At 35.4% G+C, this 21,401-nt stretch overlaps 1 protein-coding gene across 11 annotated transcripts in view; it reads right to left on the reverse strand.

Annotated features, from left to right (window-relative positions):
• Nucleotides 1–21,401, reverse strand: part of MYO9A (myosin IXA) — a 251,933-nt gene that overhangs the window by 87,193 nt on the left and 143,339 nt on the right. For all 11 annotated transcript variants that reach the window (XM_033109669.1, XM_033109671.1, XM_033109670.1 and 8 more), the window contains 2 exons: nt 9,933–10,076; nt 8,535–8,574 (listed from right to left, as the gene is read on the reverse strand). In XM_033109669.1, the coding sequence (XP_032965560.1) occupies nt 8,535–8,574; nt 9,933–10,076 (184 nt within the window). The remainder of the gene's footprint in view (nt 1–8,534; nt 8,575–9,932; nt 10,077–21,401) is intronic.

Consider the following 21,401-nt stretch of genomic DNA (forward strand, 5'->3'; position numbering starts at 1 on the left):
ACTATATGCCAACAAATTTGACAATCTGGAAGAAATGGACAATTTTCTAGAGGCGTACAACCTTCCAAGGCTAACTCAAGAAGAAACAGAAAACCTGAATAGACTGATTACCACCAGGGAAATTGAATCAGTAATCAACAATCTCCCAACAAACAAAAGCCCTGGACCAGATGGCTTTACAGGTGAATTTTACAAAACGTTCAAAAAAGAATTATCACCTATTCTCCTCAAGCTCTTCCAAAAAAATCCAGAAGGAGGGAAGACTCCCAAACACTTTTTATGAGGCCACTATCACCCTGATCCCAAAATCAGACAAAGATACCACAAAAAAAGAAAACTACAGGCCGATATCTCTAATGAACATAGATGCAAAAATCCTCAACAAAATATTAGCGAACAGAATTCAGCAATACATTAAAAAGATCATACACCATGATCAAGTGGGATTCAAACCTGGTATGCAAGGGTGGTTCAACATATACAAATCAATTAATGTGATACACCACATTAACAAAATGAGAAATAAAAATCACATGATCATATTAATAGATGCAGAAAAAGCATTTGATAAAATCCAACAGCCATTTATGATAAAAACCCTTAAGAAAGTGGGAATAGAGGGATCACATCTCAACATAATAAAGGCCATATATGACAAACACACAGCTAACATCATACTCAATGGTGAAAAGCTAAAACCATTCCCCCTAAGATCAGGAACAAGGCAAGGTTGCCCAATATCTCCGCTTCTATTCAACATAGTTCTGGAAGTTCTAGCCACAGCAATCAGACAAGAAAAAGAAATAAAAGGCATCCAAATTGGTAAGGAGGAAGTAAAATTATTATTATATGCAGATGATATGATACTATATATACAGAACCCTAAGGACTCCACCAAGAAGCTATTAGAGCTGATAGATGAATTTAGTAAAGTAGCAGGATACAAAATTAATATTCAGAAATCAGTTGCATTTGTGTATACCAATAATAAAACATCAGAAGGAGAAATTTTAAAAAAACCCCATTTACAATTGCTCCAAAGACTATAAAATACCTGGGAATAAATTTAACCAAAGAAGTAAAAGATCTGTACTCAGAAAATTATAAAACACTGAAGAAAGAAATGAAAGAAGATATAAATAGATGGAAACACATATCATGTTCATGGATAGGAAGAATTAATATAGTTAAAATGTCCATACTGCCGAAGGCAATATACATATTCAATGCAATTCCTATCAAACTACCAATGACGTTTTTCACAGAAATAGAACATATAATCCTAAAATTTATATGGGACCATAAAAGACCCCGTATAGCCTCAGCAATCTTGAGAAATAAGAACAAAGTGGGAGGTATAACAATACCTGACTTCAAATTATACTACAAGGCTACAGTAATCAAAACAGCATGGTCCTGGCATAGAAACAGACACATAGATCAATGGAACAGAATAGAGAGTCCAGAAATAAATCCATGCCTATATGGCCATTTAATCTATGACAATGGAAGCAAGAATGTACGATGGGGTAAAGACAGTCTATTCAATAAATGGTGCTGGGAAACCTGGACAGACACATGCAAAAAAATGAAGCGGGACCACCTCCTTACACCATATACAAAAATAAATTCAAAATGGCTTAAAGACTTAAATGTAAGATCTGAAACCATAAAATACCTAGAAGAAAATATAGGAAGAAACTTCACAGACATTACCCGGAGTAAGATTTTTACTGATATATCCATATCCCCTCACGCGAGGAAAGTAAGAGAAAAAATAAACATGTGGGATTATATCAAACTAAAAAGTTTTTTCACAGCAAAGGAAATCATCAATAAAATAAAAAGGGATCCTACTGAATGGGAAAAGATATTTGCCAATGATATATCTGATAAGGGATTAATATCACAAATCTATAAAACACTCACTCAACTCAACTCCAAAAAAACAAACGACCCAATTAAAAAATGGGCAGAGGACTTGAAGAGACATTTTTCTAAAAAGGACATACAGATGGCAAACAGACATATGAAGAAATGCTCAACCTCACTAACCATCAGAGAAATGCAAATAAAAACCACAATGAGATACCACCTCACCCCAGTCAAAATGGCTATCATCAATAAATCAACAAACAACAAGTGCTGGCGCGGATGTGGAGAAAAGGGAACGCTTGTGCACTGTTGGTGGGATTGCAGATTGGTGCAGCCACTATGGAAAACAGTATGGAGGTATCTCAAAAATCTGAAAATGGAACTACCCTATGATCCAGTAATTCCACTCCTAGGTATCTATCCGGAGAAATCGAAAACTCCAATTCAAAAATCTTTATGCACTCCTATGTTTATTGCAGCACTATACACAATAGCCAAGACATGGAAACAACCAAAATGCCCATTGGTAGATGACTGGATTAAGAAACTGTGGTACATTTATACAATGGAGTATTACGCAGCCATAAAGAAGAAAGAAATCTTACCATTTGCAACAACATGGATGGACCTAGAGAACATTATGTTAAGTGAAATAAGTCAGACAGAGAAAGATAAGTACCATATGATCTCACTTATATGTGGAATCTAATCTAAAGAAAAGAATAAGTGAATGAACTAATCAGAAACAGTTTTGGAGACAAAGAGGAAAAACTGAGGGTTGCTAGATGGGCGGGGGGGGTGGGGGTAAGGGGAAAGGTGAGAGGATTAGAAAACAATCAGTAACCACAAGATTGCCACGGGGTTTTGAAAATTAATCTGGAGAACGTAATTTAGTGGGTAATTTAGAGGGTAAGGGGGATCAAATATATGGTGACGGAAGGAGAACTGACTCTGGGTGGTGAACACACAATGTAATTTATAGATGATGTGATACAGAATTGTACACCTGAAATCTATGTAATTTTACTAACAATTGTCACCCCAATAAATTAAAAAAAAAATCTGATTAGGGAGTACCATGAGAAAATAAATAAATAAATAAATAAATAAATAAATAAATAAATAAATACTTGCAAGTAACAATGAGTACAATACATATTTAAACAAGTGCAAATAAGAAAAAATATGTTTCTAACAATGTGAGATTTGTTATCTGTATATAACAACTGTAAGAAATCCTTAAAAAATATATCCCAAATATATCAGAAGAGCTGAATATGCAATTCTCAAATAAAGTATAAATGTCAAATAACATGACAATCACTCAATCTCACTTGTAGCAAAGAAACATACATTTTCTTCTGAACAGATTTTCTGCACATCAGACAGGCAAACATAACAGAGACTGACAAAATCCCATGTTCATGAGGGTGTGGGGAAACAGGCTTATTTATGCACTGTTCTTAGGAATGCAAATCAGTATAACCTTCCAGATAAGCAACGTCACTCTGAGGTATTTATTTAAGGAGGCTGTCAAACAAGATCTGAATGTTATTTCTGACAATGTACTGTAAAAAATAATGAAAAATTATAAAGAGATACGGAATTGTTTTCATAAAGTATGCTTTATCCACACAACTTAATACTATACAGCTCATAAAAGCACTGTAAACCTACAAACCTACATTTACTGACAATGAAAAACATTTGCAAATACTATTGACAAAAAAAGCCATGTAAAATGATTTTAGGCATATATATATATATATATATATATATATATATATATATAATGTGTGTATTATGTGTTGATTTTTGAAGGGTTTTTATTTTTATTAGCATTTTTGAATTCTCACAAGATTCACTGCAATTTTACATACCAGTCAAGACTCAATTAGAATAATTTTATACTTTATCCATAAGTAAGAGCAAAATAGCACTGAAGCCTATAATAATTTTTACCCCAAACATTTAAGATACTTCTGAGAAAAAGACCTTGGAAATAATGGTTTCATTTTATAAACCATACCTAAAGAGAGTAAAATTACTAAACATTCGTCACTATGTGAAAAAGCAACATACGGACTATGGAATGTATAAATAACTCTTTTAAAAAAGTCCTTGCTTTCAATGAGTTTAACTGGTAAAGTATTTAAAAAGAAAACACACATGTATTATTACTTAAAGGTCTAATGATTTCATTTGCTTGGAATATGCTATAGCCACACTTCACTTGGCTTGATTTTTCTTGGCATTCAACTTCTACCGTAAATGCCCAAACTTACTAAGTTTTCACTTAAATACTGAAAAAGTAGCCCATCTCTAAGTCAACATGTCATTTCAATTTCCTCTTTGCACATAATATCAGCTAACTATCTTCTCATTTATTTGCTTATTTGCATTTTTTTCCTCTGGAAGATAAAATATGAGAAAGCAAGGACTCTGACTAGACTGTCCATCCCTGTACCCCAAGGCCTAAAACAATTTCTGGTACAGAGTAGGTATACAATAAATAGTTTTGATGAATGAATGGTTAGCAACTAATGATTTCTGAGTAATGTTTCCTCAGCAACTGGAGACCAGACTTCTGCCAAGAAAACCACCATGATCAAATGAATGAACACATATTCAGAGTGATTACTACAGATCACGCTCTGTTCTAAGTGCCACGAATACACTACATTCAAGTATAGGAAAACCAACTACAAGGACACTAAAATATTAATGATGATTTGAGGGTTATTAAGATTTGTAAGAAGATAAAATAGAGCAAGCGCAAAAAGAGAAGACCAAGCAGAACAGAACAATGTGGAAGACAGGAGGCTAAGGGGGCAGGAGAGAGATGAATCCAACTAGGTGACAGCTGTAATAGCCCAGCATGATCTGACAAAAACCAAGAACTGGAATGAGGACCAGAGATCTAACAGGAAAGGGATATAAAGTTAATTTCTTTCTTAGGTCTTTTGTTCATTATCTACTTTGTTCCTTTCTTAATCCCATCTTCATTGTTCAAGCTTAATTAATCAGTCCATTCTTTTTAAAAACAATTATTTACGGATTGTTTGCAAGGTGCTATAGAAACAAAGATTGAGAAGATACTGCTCAAGCATTATTTACAATAGCCAAGATATGGAAGCAACCACAGTGTCTATCAATAGATGATTAGATGAAGAAGAACTGGTACATACATACAATGGAATAATACTCGGCCATAAAGAAGAGTGAAATCTTGCCATTTGTGACAACATGGATGAACCTGGAGGATATTATTCTAAGTGAAATAAGTCATATAGAGAAAGGCAAATACCATGATTTCACTCATAGGTGGAATCTAAAAACCAAAATAAATGAACAAACAAACCAGAAACAGTCTTATAGATACAGAGAAACATTTTGATGGCTGCCAGAAGGGAGGGTGGGTGGGGGAATGGGTAAAAAAAAGGGGGGGGACGGGAGAGGGATTCAAATGTACAAATTGCCAGTTATAAAAACCAGTCACGGCGATGTAAAGTACAGCAGGGAATATAGTCAATAATATGGTAATAACTATGTATGTTATCAGATGAGTACTAGAATTATGGGGGTGATCATTTTTTAAGTATATAAATGTATAATCACCATGTTGTACACCTGAAACAAACACAATATTGTATGTCGAGTGTAACTGAAAACATTTTTTTAAATTATTAAAACAAAGAACATACTGCTCATGTTGTTAAAGAGGACTGAAATTAACTTCCAGTCTTGAACCTGAGTGACTAAAAATTTAGTAGGGGAGGGCGGATGGGGTGGCTCAGTTGGTTAGAGCACGAGCTCTGGGCAACAGGGTTGCTGGTTCAATTCCCACATGGGCCAGCGGGCTGTGCCCTCCACAACTAGAATGAAGACAAGGAGCTGCCACTGAGCTGCACTGAGCTCCCGTGCAGCTGGACGGCTCAGTTGGTTGGAGCCTGTGCTCTCAACCACAAGGTTGCCGGTTTTACTCCTGCAAGGGATGGTGGGCTGCGCCCCCTGCAACTAAGATTGAACAACAGCAACTGGACTTGGAGCTGAGCTGCGCCCTCCACAACTAAGATTGAAAGGACAACAACTTGACTTGGAGCAGATGGGTCCTGGGAAAAACACACTGTTCCCCAATGAAGTCCTGGAAATACACAGTTTCCCAATAAAATCCTGTTCCCCTTCCCCAATAAAATCTTTTTTAAAAAAAAAAAAGTCTCATTAAAAAAAAATTAGGGGAATGATACACTAAAATAAATCACTTTGGGCATCAAGTATGAGAGGTAAGCAGGGTGTCATGGCAGAAATGTACAACTTCCAGTAAAAGACTGGAAATTAAAAGAATTAAAAGATAGGTTATGTTAGAAAAGTAGATTTAATAGAAGTGACCGTTTCAAGGTATGAGAGGGAATAATTCTAAGAGAAAAGGGAAAGTACCATCAAAAGAGAACTGTATTAACAGAGGGCCAAGGGCTTTGAAGGTTGCATTTGTTAAATATTTGCTCATATTTAATTATTCAGCATTGTGATAAAAATAAAGCATTCTAAATCCTACCTATATCAATAAACTAAGGTCCGAGAGGAGCCCGAATACAGGTGACTGAATCTTATTGTGGGTAGCTATAAAAGTGAATGGATGTGTGCCATAATGCTTCATACAGCAAGATATGAAAGAGGCTGCAGGTATAACCAAAGAGCAAAGGGAAAAAAAAAAGCTCTGGTTATCGACACTTCTGTTGCTTCTTGCCAAATCATATAGGAAACTAACTTAATGCAACAGAAATACGTTGTTCAGCAAATGAGCTCAGTCAGTGAGGATGTAAGAACTGCCACCTTAAATTGTAGTAATAATACTTGTCTTGGCTTGGTCTGAAATGGACTGAACCATCAAAACACTTATTAACTATAATTAGACAAAAATGCGGCACATTTAAATAAGTAGGAAAATAAGATAAATAGTAAGGTTACTAAGCAAAGCACATAATCAGCATATATGTATCTATACAGGTAAGCCACAAATTCAGTTCTAAACCTTCTGATAGCAAATATGAAAAAAAATTACTTCTTATTTACTGTCAACCATGCAAGTACCAAACACGTATCTATAATTAGATTCTCACATCTATTATCCCCGCATTACAGAAGAGGAGACAAAGGTTAAGACAACTTAAGAGAGCTTACTCCAAAAATCACAGAGCAAGTAAAAGATCCCTAATTTGAATGTAGGTCACTCTGACTCCCAAGTCTATATACTCTCATAGCCTAATATTAAATGCATGTATTTGAATCTATAAAAAAACACTAAAATAAACAAAAACTAGCTACATTCAACTTAAAAAGAAAGAGAAATAGATGGGATTCCTGTCATTAATGACTGAATGGAATTAATTACTTCAGATGTATGCAACATATTCATGTTGGCTGTCATAGAAAGTTTAAGAAGTTATCCACTTGAGAGTGAAAAGAACAGTGCAAATCCCAGGCATGGCATTCAAAATACTGAAAGACTGTAAGAGAGTGAAGGAAAAAGAAAAACAAATGAACAGGTAAAGATGTTTGATAGCAAATGTGGTGTCCTCCCTTTTTTTCTACATAAAATCTATTCATGATAGGAACATCATTATAAGCCATATACATGAATTTCTTTTGTTTTGCAGTTTAAAACAATATTTAGCACTACCAGAAACCACATCAGCAGTACATCAAATTTTCTTTGGAAATCTAAGGTAACGTAGGTAGATGGAATAATAAAGACAGATTCATTTTCTTGTTTCTTAAACTAGAAAATTGCAAGAATAAATAGCTCTTTTTCAGTTCTTTCAAAATTTTGGAATTGCATTCATTTACAAGGTTACAAATGACACAGTTTCTTCTTTAGGAGGATACAAGAGAAGGAAACACTCAGTAAGATTTTTCTTTCTTTAGTAAATTCAATAAATATTTTTGGAAAGCCTTCTCTGCGTTAACAATGTATATTAGAGTAGGCTAATTACAGCCCAAGGGCCAAATCCTGCCCACTGTTTTTATACAGTTTATTTATGTGGTTGAAAAAAATAAAATCAAAATAGTAATGGCATGAGAAAAATTATATAAAATTCAAACTTCAGTGTCCATAAATAAAGTTTTATTGGAATACAGTCACAGTCATTCAATTACGTATTGTCTACAGTTCCATTTGTGCTACAACAGCGGAGCTAGTCAGTTACAACAGAGACCATAAGCCTGCAAGAATATCTGGACCTTTATAGAAAAACTTGGCTAACTATTGCTAGTGATGATGAGCATTAGCTAAGCACTAATAAGAAATTATTTTAAAATCAGGTAAATTTCAGAATTTGATTTTAACCTGACCCAAGAAGAAATTCAAAAATCTCATGTAAAGAAGCAATTACTCAACAAAAATTTACATTTAGATTCAGAAGCTTTTAAACACTAGAAAATGGGATATATCACAAATAAATATCTACCTGAACCATTAAGCTTGGCCATTTTATAACATCCAGTCTTATTTCTAAAATAGATTTAAGTGAATGTACACAATCCCTATTGGGGGTATAAATATTTCTTGTTATTGATTTATAAAGCTTGTTTGCATGAGTAAAAAAAAAAAAAATTATGGAACAGGGCACCAATGGAAAAAGATTTTTCGTAATACCCACCTTTGGAAGGCCAGGCTTGGATTTCAAGTTTTTGTTTCTCCTGAAGAGACAAATCATACGTTAGAAACAACTATTGCAGATATGAATGATTTCCAAGTCTCTATTGAAACAAATTATATACCATTTCCAAGATATAGGTCATCTATATAGAAACAATTTGATTCAACTAAGCAGGCACGTTTGGGAAGGAAAATAAGCATGGAAAAGAGAACAAGAAAAAAGATACCTGTTCTGTAATGTAGTTATAAACAGACTTAAGCCTGATGATCAGTAACGTAACATTGTACATTCAAAGCTAAAGTTTCATTTTCTCGTGGATGTTAATAGGGCTCTAATTTCTTTTCACTATGAAGTTTTGTTTCTGTCATTTCAGGACTTTAAATAGATGCTTAACTTCATGAATTTTAAAAATACACTTTTTACGAAAACTCTTATTAAGATCTTCTACTTTTGGAAATTAAAATTTCTCTTCTGCTTTTTCATTATTCATAACTCAAAATCATACTTATATCAAGAATTTCTTTTATTACAGCTACAAAAAGAAAGGGAATAAAGGCCAATACTGAACATGGGCTGGGGAACCAAAAGACCTGGGCTTGAATCTATGCTCTACCACCTACTAAGGTGTGATTTTAACCTGTAGAAGCCTTGGTTTCATTATGTAATACTGTAAAATGAGCATGATAATAACACTAACGTCTTAGAGCTGTGAGGATTAAATGAATTAATTCACAATTCTGGAGTACAGCAAGACCTACGTAAACTGAGCCTGTTAACAGTTAAGCAATTACCCCGGGATTGAGGAATCCAATTCAGTCAGTCATACCTCTAGCTAGCAGTCAAAAAGTATGCTTTGGAAGTGTCTGAAATACATCCATATAGGTAGCCAAGAACTTTTTATTGGTTCACCATGCATGGTTATACCTATTTCCTCAATCCAGTTCTAGGACCAGGTAATAAGGAATGGCAGGCTTGGATGAGTGTTTATATATCACTATATATGGCTCCATTCACCATTCACAGGGGATTTTCCTGCCCAATATTTTTGGACTGCCAGAATCCAGGGAAAATTGCAGTTAAAGACCAAGAATCAAAAAAAGAGGTAAGAGTTGTTTCTCTCTCTGGTTATGGGGTCTAACAAACAGCAACAAAGAATCATTTCTATACGGAGTACATTGAATTATGATTCTCCTGGCAAGATGAAAACAAAGAAAAAACAAAAAAAAAAAACAGCTTAATAATGTGTGAGATTCCTAACTTTAAATGCTGACTACTTCTGAATCTTGTTTCACTCCAAATTCTACTCATGAAATAGTATCACCATCACCTCTTCATTTTTCTGTCCAGAAATTTTAAACCACTCATAAAAAACAATCCACATTACTGATTAATACTAACGTGAGAATTCCATGGGCTCTTTCCAAGAGTTTGCTGTTAGCTGAATTAGCAAATATACCCTCTTTGTCAAGCAAGGAGGTGCTACTTGATAGTCTGCTCTGGCGAATTCCAGTTCTGCCATTCCAGGCAATATCAAATGCATCACTGTAAAAATTAAATACAGTACAATTTGCTTCAGTTAATTAAGACATCTCTAATTAACACTCTCTAAATTGCTTAAAAAACTAAAATAAAACTTTAAACACTTAAATTTTATAAAAGATGCTAAACCAGCAGCAAATGGTTTTATCAGATAGATTATCAATCGATTTCGACTAACCTTTTACTCATTCAGAACAAAAAATTTCTAAGGATTCTGGCATATTCACATACAAGTGTACATGTAGATGAGTACATCATACAGCTGGTTAAATATATGGTTAAATATATTTTTAACCATTTAACAATCAGTAAATGATATAACGTATCATAATATAAAGTAATGGCTTTGTCTTTGTTAGATTTTAGAAAGTCCAAATGCCTTTTAACATTTTTTTATTAGTTTCAGGTGCACAAAACAAGATAATACTTAGACGTTTATCATTTCTATCCCTCACACTGTGTGAACCCCCCGCCCCCCATCCACTATCCCTCTGACATCGCACACAGCCATTACATTTCCACCATCTGTATTCCTAATGCTGTACTCCGCTTCTTGTAACTATATATGTATATGTATATGTATATGTATATATGTATGTATATATATGTAAATATATATATAAAATTGTAGTTGACATTCATTATTGTTCAGCTTCAGCTTTAAGTGTACAGCAGTGACCAGGCATCTACATTACTGAAGGAATTTCCAATCCTAACAGGCAATCCCATTCTATGAATATTGAATTTCCTCCTGGGAGGTTTCTTCAGACACTCACTATTACACACACACACACACACACACACACACACACCCAAGTTACTAAGCTACTTCTGTGGGCTGAGCACTATTCTAGGCACCGAAGATATATGAATGAACAAAGCAGATAAAATTATCAATGATTACAATAGGGGGCTTTCCACATAAAGACAGTGAGTTGCACACATATTTGGATTCTTCCAAAAACCCATTAAAACAATAAAATAATTTACAAGGGAACAAACACTTAAGAATGAAGAAAATATACTAAGAAACAACAGTAACACATTTTTGAAATACGAAAAACTGAGAAATATACAAAGTAGATCGCTTTCTCAGTAGTTAACTTTGAATTAGCTGTGGGGAAAGTTAAGACTCCAGAACTGGTGGTACCAAGTACTTCTGGAAGTGGTGGGAAAGGTAGGTTAAAAACGGGAGCACGAGTTGAAAGTCATTTAAGAAGCACTTGGAACGCCATGCAACCTGATAACCACTACTGCCTTACCTAAGCAAGAGTATGAACGAGAAAGTCTGTGAACTGGCCAGCACCAGGCATAACTGAGGATGAGTTTATAGACTACAAAGGAAATCATGAAAATAGAGATTCTTAGTCCTCTTACCCAGCTGGCTCCAGAATGCTGGCAGCTGGGATACAGCTGACCCTTGAACAACACGGCTTTGAACTGCGTCAGTCCACTTATACACAAATTTTTAAATTCAATTTATTGGAGTGAAACTGGTTAGTAAAATTATATATGTTTCAAGTGTACAATTCTATAATACATCATCATCTATATATTGCATTGTGTGTTCAACACCCAAAGTCAGTTCTCCATCCATCACCATGTATTTTATTCCCTTTTCTCTTTTCTACTACTCCCTTCCCCTCCTTACACTCTGGTAATGACTAAACTGTTACCTGTGTCTATGAGTTTTTGTTTCTTTGTCTTGTTCGTTTGTTGCTTTCAGTTTTATATCCCACATGTGAGTGAAGTCATATAGTTCTCGACTTTTTCTATCTGGCTTATTTCACTTAGCATGATAATCTAAGATACATCCACGTTGTCACCAATGACAAATCTTTTCTTATGGCTGAGTAATGTTCTATTGCGCGCGCGCGCGTGTGTGTGTATAATATCTTTTTTATGCAAATGTCTATCAAAGGACATTTTGGTTGTTTCCTTGTCTTGGCCACCATGAATAAGGCTGTAATGAACATAGGGGTACACACAACTTTACAGATAAACGTTTCCAAGTTTTTGGGATAGAAACCTAGAGGAAGGATTGCTGGGTCATACGGTAATTCTATTCTTAATTTTTTTAGGAACCTTCATACTGTTTTCCATAGTGACTGTACCAACTTACAGTCCCACCAATAGTGTATGAGGGTTCCCTTTTCTCCACCTTTGCCAACATTTGTTATTACTTGTCTTGTTGATAACAGCCATTTTAACAGGTGTGAGGTAGTAGGTATATCTCATTGTGGTTTTGATTCATATTTCCCTAATAGCTATTGAACTTGAGCATTTTTTCATATATCCATTGGCCATTTGTATGTTTTCATGGGAGAAGTGTCTGTTCAGGTCCTTTGCCCATTTAACACTTAGCTTGTTGATTTTTTTCTTATTGAGTCGTATGACTTCTTTATATATTTTGGATATTAGCCCCTAATCGTAAGTTTTGTTTTCAAATATCTTCTCGCATTCGGTTGGTTGCCTCTTTGTTTTGTTGATGGTTTCTTTTGCTGTGCAGAAGCTTTTTAGTTTGATATAGTCCCATTCATTTTTTTGCAAATATTTTTCAATACTGTAAATGTATTTTTCTCTTCCTTATGATGTTCTTATTAACATTTTCTTTTCTCTGGCTTACTTTATTTTAAACATACAGTAATGATACATATACAAAATATGTTAATCAACTGTTTATATAAGGCTTCCAGTCAACAGTAGGCTATTAGTAGTCTTTTAGGGAATCAAAAGTTATACACCTATTGTCACTTACGCAGGAGCCCCTCACACCTACGTTGCTCAAGTATCAAATGTATATCATCCAGACAGAAAATTAGAATGAACTTTTGTGTAAAATCTGGCCAGCCCAAGAGGCAAGACCTAAAGGTACTGATACGTTCCAGAAACTGACAATATACCCAATTTGTTTTGTGTGGAATCAGAGATTCCAATTAGCTTTTCAGGGTCTCAAACCTAAATATGAACAGTTGATCAAGGTTCACTAGACATAGGAGGAAAATCCCTAGCATGAAACACAGAAACCAAAACAATCATGACATAAACAACTTGAAGGAAAAGAAGACTAGGCAGGGAAAAGAAAACTTTTAAAAAGCTATCATTGATATCTTTAGAGACAAGAGAGAAAATATTCCATCTATAAATTAAGAACAAGAAGCTATAAAAAATGAGCATTGAGAAAATAAATAGCAAAAAACTCCACAAAATTAAAAATGTGTCACTAATGAAAACACAGTAAAAACGAGGTGTGATCAAAAACTATGGTGAATGTTTAAATTTTAAAAATTTATTACAGTAAAAGACACATTGTCATTAATCCTCCTCAAAATTAACTCCCCCTCACTTCAAACACACCTATCCCATCATTCTTGCCACTTTCTTAAGCAATTCTGGAAGTCTCCTCTTTTGTGAGTATCTTTAGCTGCACTATCCTAGCTGCCTCAAGGTCCTGCAGCATTTTGAATTTGGAGAATAACCAGAAGTCACATGGGGCCGGATCCGGTAAGGTAGATGAGGACACACTGTAACATTTTTATTTGACAGAAATTACAGTATACCAGAAGTGATGGAGGATGATTTACGGCACACTTTAAAACATACCTTCTCTCAACTTGAGCTCATACCTGACTGAACGGAACAAGTTGAAACTTGTCACACACTGTTACTAAGGTTCAATGCACCGTTTCCATATTGAAGAACCCTGCCTTTCCACTGGATGGCACTCAGCAGCAGCACTCACCATATTTATTAATCACACCTCATATATAAGCCCAGGAAACACAGAAATTCCCAAACAAGATGAACCCAAAGAGGCCCACACCAAGACACATCATAATTAAAATGCCAAAGGTTAAAGACAAAGACAGAATCTTAAAAGCAGAAAGAGAAAAGCAATCAGTTACCTACAAAGGAGCTCCCGTAAGACTATTTAGCTGATTTCTCAGCAGAAACTTTGCAAGCCAGAAGGGACTGGCAGGAAATATTCAAAGTGATGAAAACCAAAACATACGACCAAGATTACTCTATCAAGGCAAGCTATACTTTAGAATCGAAGGACAAGAGTTTCCCAGACAAGATAAAGCCAAAGGAGTTCATCACCACCAAACCAGTATTACAAGAAATGTTAGAGGAGCTTAAGATTAAAAAAATCAAAAACATGGATAATAAAATGGCAGTAACTACATATCAACAATTACTTTCAATTTAATGGATTAAATGCTCCAGGCAAAAGATAGTGTGGTTGGGGGCCGGCCCGGCGGCTCAGGCGGTTGGAGATCCATGCTCCTAACTCCGAAGGCTGCCGGTTCGATTCCCACATGGCCAGTGGACTCTCAACCACAAGGTTGCCAGTTCAATTCCTCGAGTCCCTCAAGGGATCGTGGGCTCCGCCCCCTGCAACTAAGATTAAACACAGCACCTTGAGCTGAGCTGCCTCCCGCATGGCTTAGTTGGTTGGAGCGTGAGCTCTCAACCACAAGGTTGCCAGTTCGATTCCTCGAGTCCCGCAAGGGATGGTGGGCAGTGCACCCTGCAACTAAGATTGAACATGGCACCTTGAGCTGGGCTGCCACTGAGCTCCCAGATGGCTCAGTTGGTTGGAGCGCATCCTCTCAACCACAAGATTGCCGGTTCGACTCCTGCAAGGGATGGTGGGCTGCACCTCCTGCAACCAGCAACGGCAACTGGACCTGGAGCTGAGCTGTGCCCTCCACAACTAAGAGTGAAAGGACAACAACTTGACTTTGAAAGAAAGTCCTGGAAAAACACACTGTTCCCCAATAAAGTCCTGTTCCCCTTCCCCAGTAAAATCTTAAAAAAAAAAAAAAAAAAGATAGCATGGTTGAATAGATAAGAAAATAAGACCTTTACATATGCTGCCAACGAGAGACTTCAGATCAAAAGACACCCAGAAATTCAAAGTAAAGGGACAGGAAAAAGATATTTAATCAAAGTGTAAATGAAAAAAAAAGTTATGCTACCAATACGTACACCAGATAAAACAGACTTTAAAACTAAGGCTATAACAAGTGACAAAGAAAGACCCAATAATCCAACTTCTGAGTATTTATCCGAAGAAACCCAAAACACTACGTCGAGGGGACACGTGCACCCATATGTTCATCACAGCATTGTTTACAGTAGCGAAGATGTGGAGGCAGCCTGGATGTCTGTCGGTGGAAGAATGGATAAAGAGGAGGTGGTACATACTATGTTTCCCCGAAAATAAGACCTAGCCGGACAATCAGCTCTAATGCGTCTTTTGGAGTAAAAATTAATATAAAACCCAGTCTTATTTTACTACAAGTAAAGTAAGTAATATTGTATTATATAACATAATATAATACAATATAATACCAGGTCTTATATAATGTAATATAAGATTAGGTCTTATATTAATTTTTGCTCCAAAAGACGCATTAGAGCTGATGGTCTGGATAGGTCTTATTTTCGGGGAAATACGGTAGATTTATGGGCGTGATGGATGGGAGGGGGTTGGGGACAGGGTGAAAACGGTGAAGGGATTCAGAAGTACATATTGGTAGTTACAAAATAGTCATGGGGGTATAAAGCATAGAGAATATAGTCAATGATATGGTAATAACTATACATAATGCCACTAGTCAGGGGATCACATCTTAAATTATATAAATGTCTAACCACTATGCTGCACACTTGAAATTAATATAAAATAATATTGAATGTCAAAAACACAAAACAAAAAAAAGTGAAAGGACGATCCCCATAGTGAGAGAAATATTTTCAAATCATATATCTAATAAGGGACCTGTATCTGGAATATAAAAATACACCATTCAAAAATAAAACAACCATATTTAAAAATAGGAAAATTTACTCAGAAATAGAAAAGAATGAACGACTGCTATTATATAACAACTTGACAGACTAAGCAACCTGTTTAGTAAAAAAAGTTAATCTCAAAATCTTATGAAGGGGTTTACAATATGTTACCCCAAAATATGCTACTTTGGTATAAGGATTATTTTGAGCTGAAGAGAACTGAAAATCAACAGATCACAGAAAGCAGGGCATAAAATTTCCTTTGTGTAGGTGTCCCTCTCTGCCACAGAAAAAAGAAAAGAGCAACTCCTATCACCTGAGACATAGAGTAGGCACTGAGATGAATTTACATAAACAAACCTTACTAAAATAACTTTCCACTCACTCCCATTCATCTTTCATCCACTCCCCTATATAATTCGTACTGACTTCCCCAAATTGAATCATCCCTTGAAACCTGAACACCCTTAACATTGTAAAAAGGGTATATATAAGCCCCCAAGTATAACTGCTTAAGTTTCACTTTTCTGTGAACTTATGCATGTAAACTATTAATAAAAATTTTATGCTTTTTCTTCTATCAATCTGTCTTTCATTAGTTTAATTCACAGGCCCCCAGTCACTGAACCTATGAAGTTAGAGGAAAAGTTTTTGTTCCCTGACAATTTTATACTACCTGATTCTATTTATATAACATCCCTGAAATAAAACTATAAAAATAAAAAACACACTAGTGGTTGCTAAAAAACAGGACAGGGAGAAGGATGGAGAGGAGTGAATACAAATCAGCAGCATGAATGAATCCGTTTGTAATGATGATAGAGTTCTGTATCTCAATTGTGGTTGGTTACATAAATCTATACATGAGATAAAATTGCACAACACTACACATATACACGCATGCAGATTTTTTTAAATGATGAAAACTGTAGTTTTAATGTACTAATGTAAATAGTATTAATGTACTAATGTAAATGCTGTGGTTTTGGTAAAGTACTACTACTATGTAAGATGTCACTTAAGTGAAACTGAGTGAAGAGTATGTAAGAGTCAATGAAACTACCGTGTTTCCCCAAAATTAAAACCTAGCCCGACAATCAGCTCTAACGCATCTTTTGGAGCAAAGATTAATATATATTACTATAATATAAGAACAGGTCTTACATAATGTAAGACTGGGTATAATATAATATAATACAAATACAGGATATAATATAAAATATAATAACGGGTCTGATATTAATTTTTGCTCCAAAATATACATTAGAGTTGATTATCTGGCTAGGCCTTATTTTCGGGGAAACACAATATTTTTTCTTTCACACTATTTTCGAAACTTCCTGTTTTCAAAAATGGAATATAACCTTAAAAATTATTTTCCTATTAAACCTTATTTTGAAACACATTTTTTATTAGTTTCAGGTGCATGAAACAGCATAGTGATTAGACATTTATATACTTCATTAACTGATAACATCAATAAAGTCTATTACACTGTACATAGTTACTGTAATATTATTGGCTATATTCCTTATGCTGTACTTTATACCCCCATGACTATTTTTTTATACCTGACATTCAATATTACTTTATATTAATTTCAGGTGAATAGCATATTGGTTAGACATTTACATAATTTATGAAGTGATTCCCCAATAAGTCTAGTACCCATGAGACAGTACACATAGTTTTTACAGTATTATTGACTATATTCCCCATATTGTACATCCCCATGGCTATTTCATGACTACCAATTTGTAGTTCTTAACCCCTACACCTTTGTCACCCAACCCCCAACCCTCTTCCATCTGGTAAACATCAGTTTGTTCCATGTATCTATGCATCCGTTTCCATTTTGTTTGTTTATTTTTTCTTTAGATTTCACATATAAGTGAGATCACATGGTATTTGTCTTTCTTGGTCTGACTTATTTCAGTTAGCATAATACCCCCTAGGTCCACTAATGTTATCACAAATGGTAAGATTTCATTTTTTTTTTTTTATGGCAGAGTAATAATCCATTTGTGTGTCTGTGTGTGTGTGTGTGTGTGTGTGTATCACAATTTCTTTATTTAATCGTCTACTGATGGACATTTCTGTTGTTTCCATATCTTGGCTATATGAACCCCGTGAACATAGGGGTGCATATCGAATTCGTGTTTTGGATTTCTGTGAATGCCCAGGAGTGGAATTGCTGGGTCATAAGGTAGTTCTATTTCCATTTTTTTTCCATACTGTTTTCCACAGTGGCTGCACCAATCTGCAATCCCACCAACCGTGTACAAGGATTCCCTTTTCTCTACATCCTTGCCAGCACTTGTTTGTTGATTTACTGATGATGAATCAACAGGTGTGAAGTAATATCTCATTGTAGTGTTTATTTGCATTTCTCTGATGATTAGGGACGTTGAACATCTTTTCATATGTCTATTGGTCATCTGTATGTCCTCTTTGGAGAAATGTCTATCCCGGTCCTCTGCCCAGTTGTTAATTGCATTGTTTGTTTTTTTGGTGTTGAGTTGTATGAGATTATTAAAATAAATTTTGGATATTAACCCTTTATCAGATGTATCACTGGCAAGTATCTTCTCTCATTGAGTACGATGTCTTTTCGTTTCATTGATGGTTTTCTTTGCTGTGAAAAAAACTTTTTAGTTTGATGTAGTACCATTGCTTTTTTTGTTTGTTTTCCTTGCCCGAGGAGATAGATTATCAGTAAAATATTACTACAGGTAATGTCTGACAGTTTACCTCCTATGTTTTCTTCTAGAATTTTTATGGTTTCAAGTCTTACGTTTCAGTCTTAATCCATTTTGCGTTTAATCTTGTATATGGAGTAAGAATGTGGTCCGGTTTCTTTTTTTTCTTTGTTTTTTTGCCTCTATTCGTTTATTTCTGCTCTAACCTTTCCTTTCTTCTACTCACTTTGGACTTTGTTTGCTGTTCTTTTTCCAGTTCCCTTAATAAGCGTAAAGTTAGATTGCTTATTTGAGATTTTTCTTGTTTCTAGAGGTAGGCCTGTATTGACTAAATTTCCCCATTAGGACTGCTTTTGCTGTGTCCCAGATTTTGAGTCATTGTGTTTTCATTTTTGTTTGTCTCAGGTATCTTGATTTCTCCTTGATCTCACTGTTGACCCCCAGTTTTCAGTTCCGTGTTATTTAGTCTCCATGTGTTTATGTATTTTATGTCTTTTTCAGTATTTTTCTTGTAGTTGATTTCTAGTTTCATACCATGTAGTCAGAGAGAAATGCCTGATATGATTTCAATTTTCTTAAATTTATTAAGACTTGTTTTGTGGTCTAACATGTGGTCTATTTAAGAAAATGTCCCAGGTGCACTTGAAAAGAACGCATATTCTGTTGCTCTAGGGTGAAATGCTCTAAAAATATCAATTAAATCCATCTGGTCTATTGTATTATTTAAGACCAGTGTCTCCTTGTTGATATTCTGTCTAGAGGATCTGTACATTGGTGTCAATGGAGTGTTACAGTCCCCTACTATGATTCAATTACTGTTTAAATTCTGCCTTTATGTCAGTCAATATTTACTTTATATATTTAGGTGCTCCTATGATGGGTGCATAGATGTTTATTAGGGTTATGTCCTCTTGTTGGATGGATCCCTTTATCATTAGGTAATGTCTTTTGTCTCTTAATATGGTCTTCATTTTAAAGTATTTTTTCGGATATAAATATTGCTACCCCAGCCTTTTTCTCGTTTCCATTTGCATGAAATACCTTTTTGCATCCCTTTACTTTCGATCTATGTGTCTTTTGATCTGAGGTGGATCTCTTATAGACAGCATATGTATGGACATTGTTTTGTTATCCACTCAACTACCTTATGTCTTTTGATTGGACTATTTAATCCATTTACATTTAAAGTGATGGATAGCTACATAGTTATTGCCATTTTATTATTCATATTTTTTATCTTCTTTTGTTAACATTTCTTGTAATACTGGCTTGGTGGTAATGAATTCCTTTAGCTTTTTCTTGTTGGGGAAGCTCTTTATCTCTCCTTCAATATTTAATGATAGCCTTGCTGGGTACAATAGTCTTGGTCGTAGGCCCTTGTGTTTCATCACTTGGAATATTTCCTGCCAATCCCTTCTGCCTTGCAAAATTTCTGTTGAGAAATCAGCTGACAGTCTTGGGGATCTCCCTTGTAAGTAACTAGTTATCTTTCTCTTGCTCCTTTTAAGATTCTGTCTTTGTGTTTAACCTTTGGCATTTTAATTATAATGTGTCTTGGTGTGGGCCTCTTTGGGTTCATCCTGTATGGGACTCTGCACGTTCTGGCCCTGTACGTCTATTTCTTTCCCCAGGTTAGGAAAGTGTTCTATCATTTTTTCAATTAGGTTTTCAATCCCTTGCTCCCTCTCATCTCCTTCTCATACTATGTTGCGAATGTTGTTATGCTTGATATCCCAGAGGCCCCTTAAACTATCTTCTTTTTTTTTTACTTCTGTTTTCTTGTTGTTCTGATTGGGTGTTTTCTGCTACCTTGTCTTCTAAATTGCTGATTTGATCCTCTTCATCTAATTTGCTGATTCCTTCTAGTGTATTCTTCATTTCAGTTATCATAATCTTTATTTCTGACTGGTTCTTTTTTATGGTTTCTATGTCCTACTTTATGCCCACTATCTCTGTGTTGAACTTCTCACTAAGTTCCTTAAGAATTCTCATAACCAGTGTTTTAAACTGTCTCTGGCAGGTTGGTTGCCTCCATTTTGTTTAGTTATTTTTCTGGAGTTTTCTCCCGCTCTTTTATTTGGGATATGTTTCTTTGTTTTCTCATTCTGGCTGCCTTTCTGTGTTTGCTTCTATGTAATAGGTAGATGTCCCATGTCTTTCAGTCTTTGCAGGGTAGCCTTATGTAGTAGGTGCCCTGTGGGGTCCAGTGGTGCAGTCTCCCTAATCACCTGTGCGTGTGTTCCAGGAGTGTCCCTTGTGTGTTGTGTGTACTCTCTTTATGTAGTTGAGCCTTAATTGCTTTTGGCTTGTCAGTGGGTGGGATTACTCTCAAGCTGACTGGCTGTAAGGATTGGCTATGCCCACAGTATATGAGCTGCTATGTGGGGGCTGACCCTTCAGAGGGAAACAATTTAGAGACATAGATATTTGGAATTCACCAAATAAATGGTGGGTCCCCAATAAATTACAAAATATATCTCTAACCCAAATATTATTTGACTGTTATCTGTGTATCCCATGATTTATTCTATCTTTCTTGATGGATGCTCTTAGGAACCTTAAGGTACCATATCCAGGCTGAAACTTTCATTCCCCGTCCAAAATTGCAAAACTGTTGCTGCTCCTATATTCCCTATCTAAGTACTAAACCAGAAATCTAGAAACCATCCTTAATTATTCCCTCTCCTTACCCAATGTATTCTAAAAATTTTTTATAGACACATAGATAAATTTTCACTCTCTTCTCTCTCCCTCTACTCCCCCATCTCCTTTCTCTCTTGCTCCTCCTCTCCCTCTCTCTGAAAGAAAGGGATACCAGAATTACAAT

Source organism: Rhinolophus ferrumequinum, chromosome 6, assembly GCF_004115265.2.
Source record: "Rhinolophus ferrumequinum isolate MPI-CBG mRhiFer1 chromosome 6, mRhiFer1_v1.p, whole genome shotgun sequence".
NCBI lineage: Eukaryota > Metazoa > Chordata > Mammalia > Chiroptera > Rhinolophidae > Rhinolophus > Rhinolophus ferrumequinum.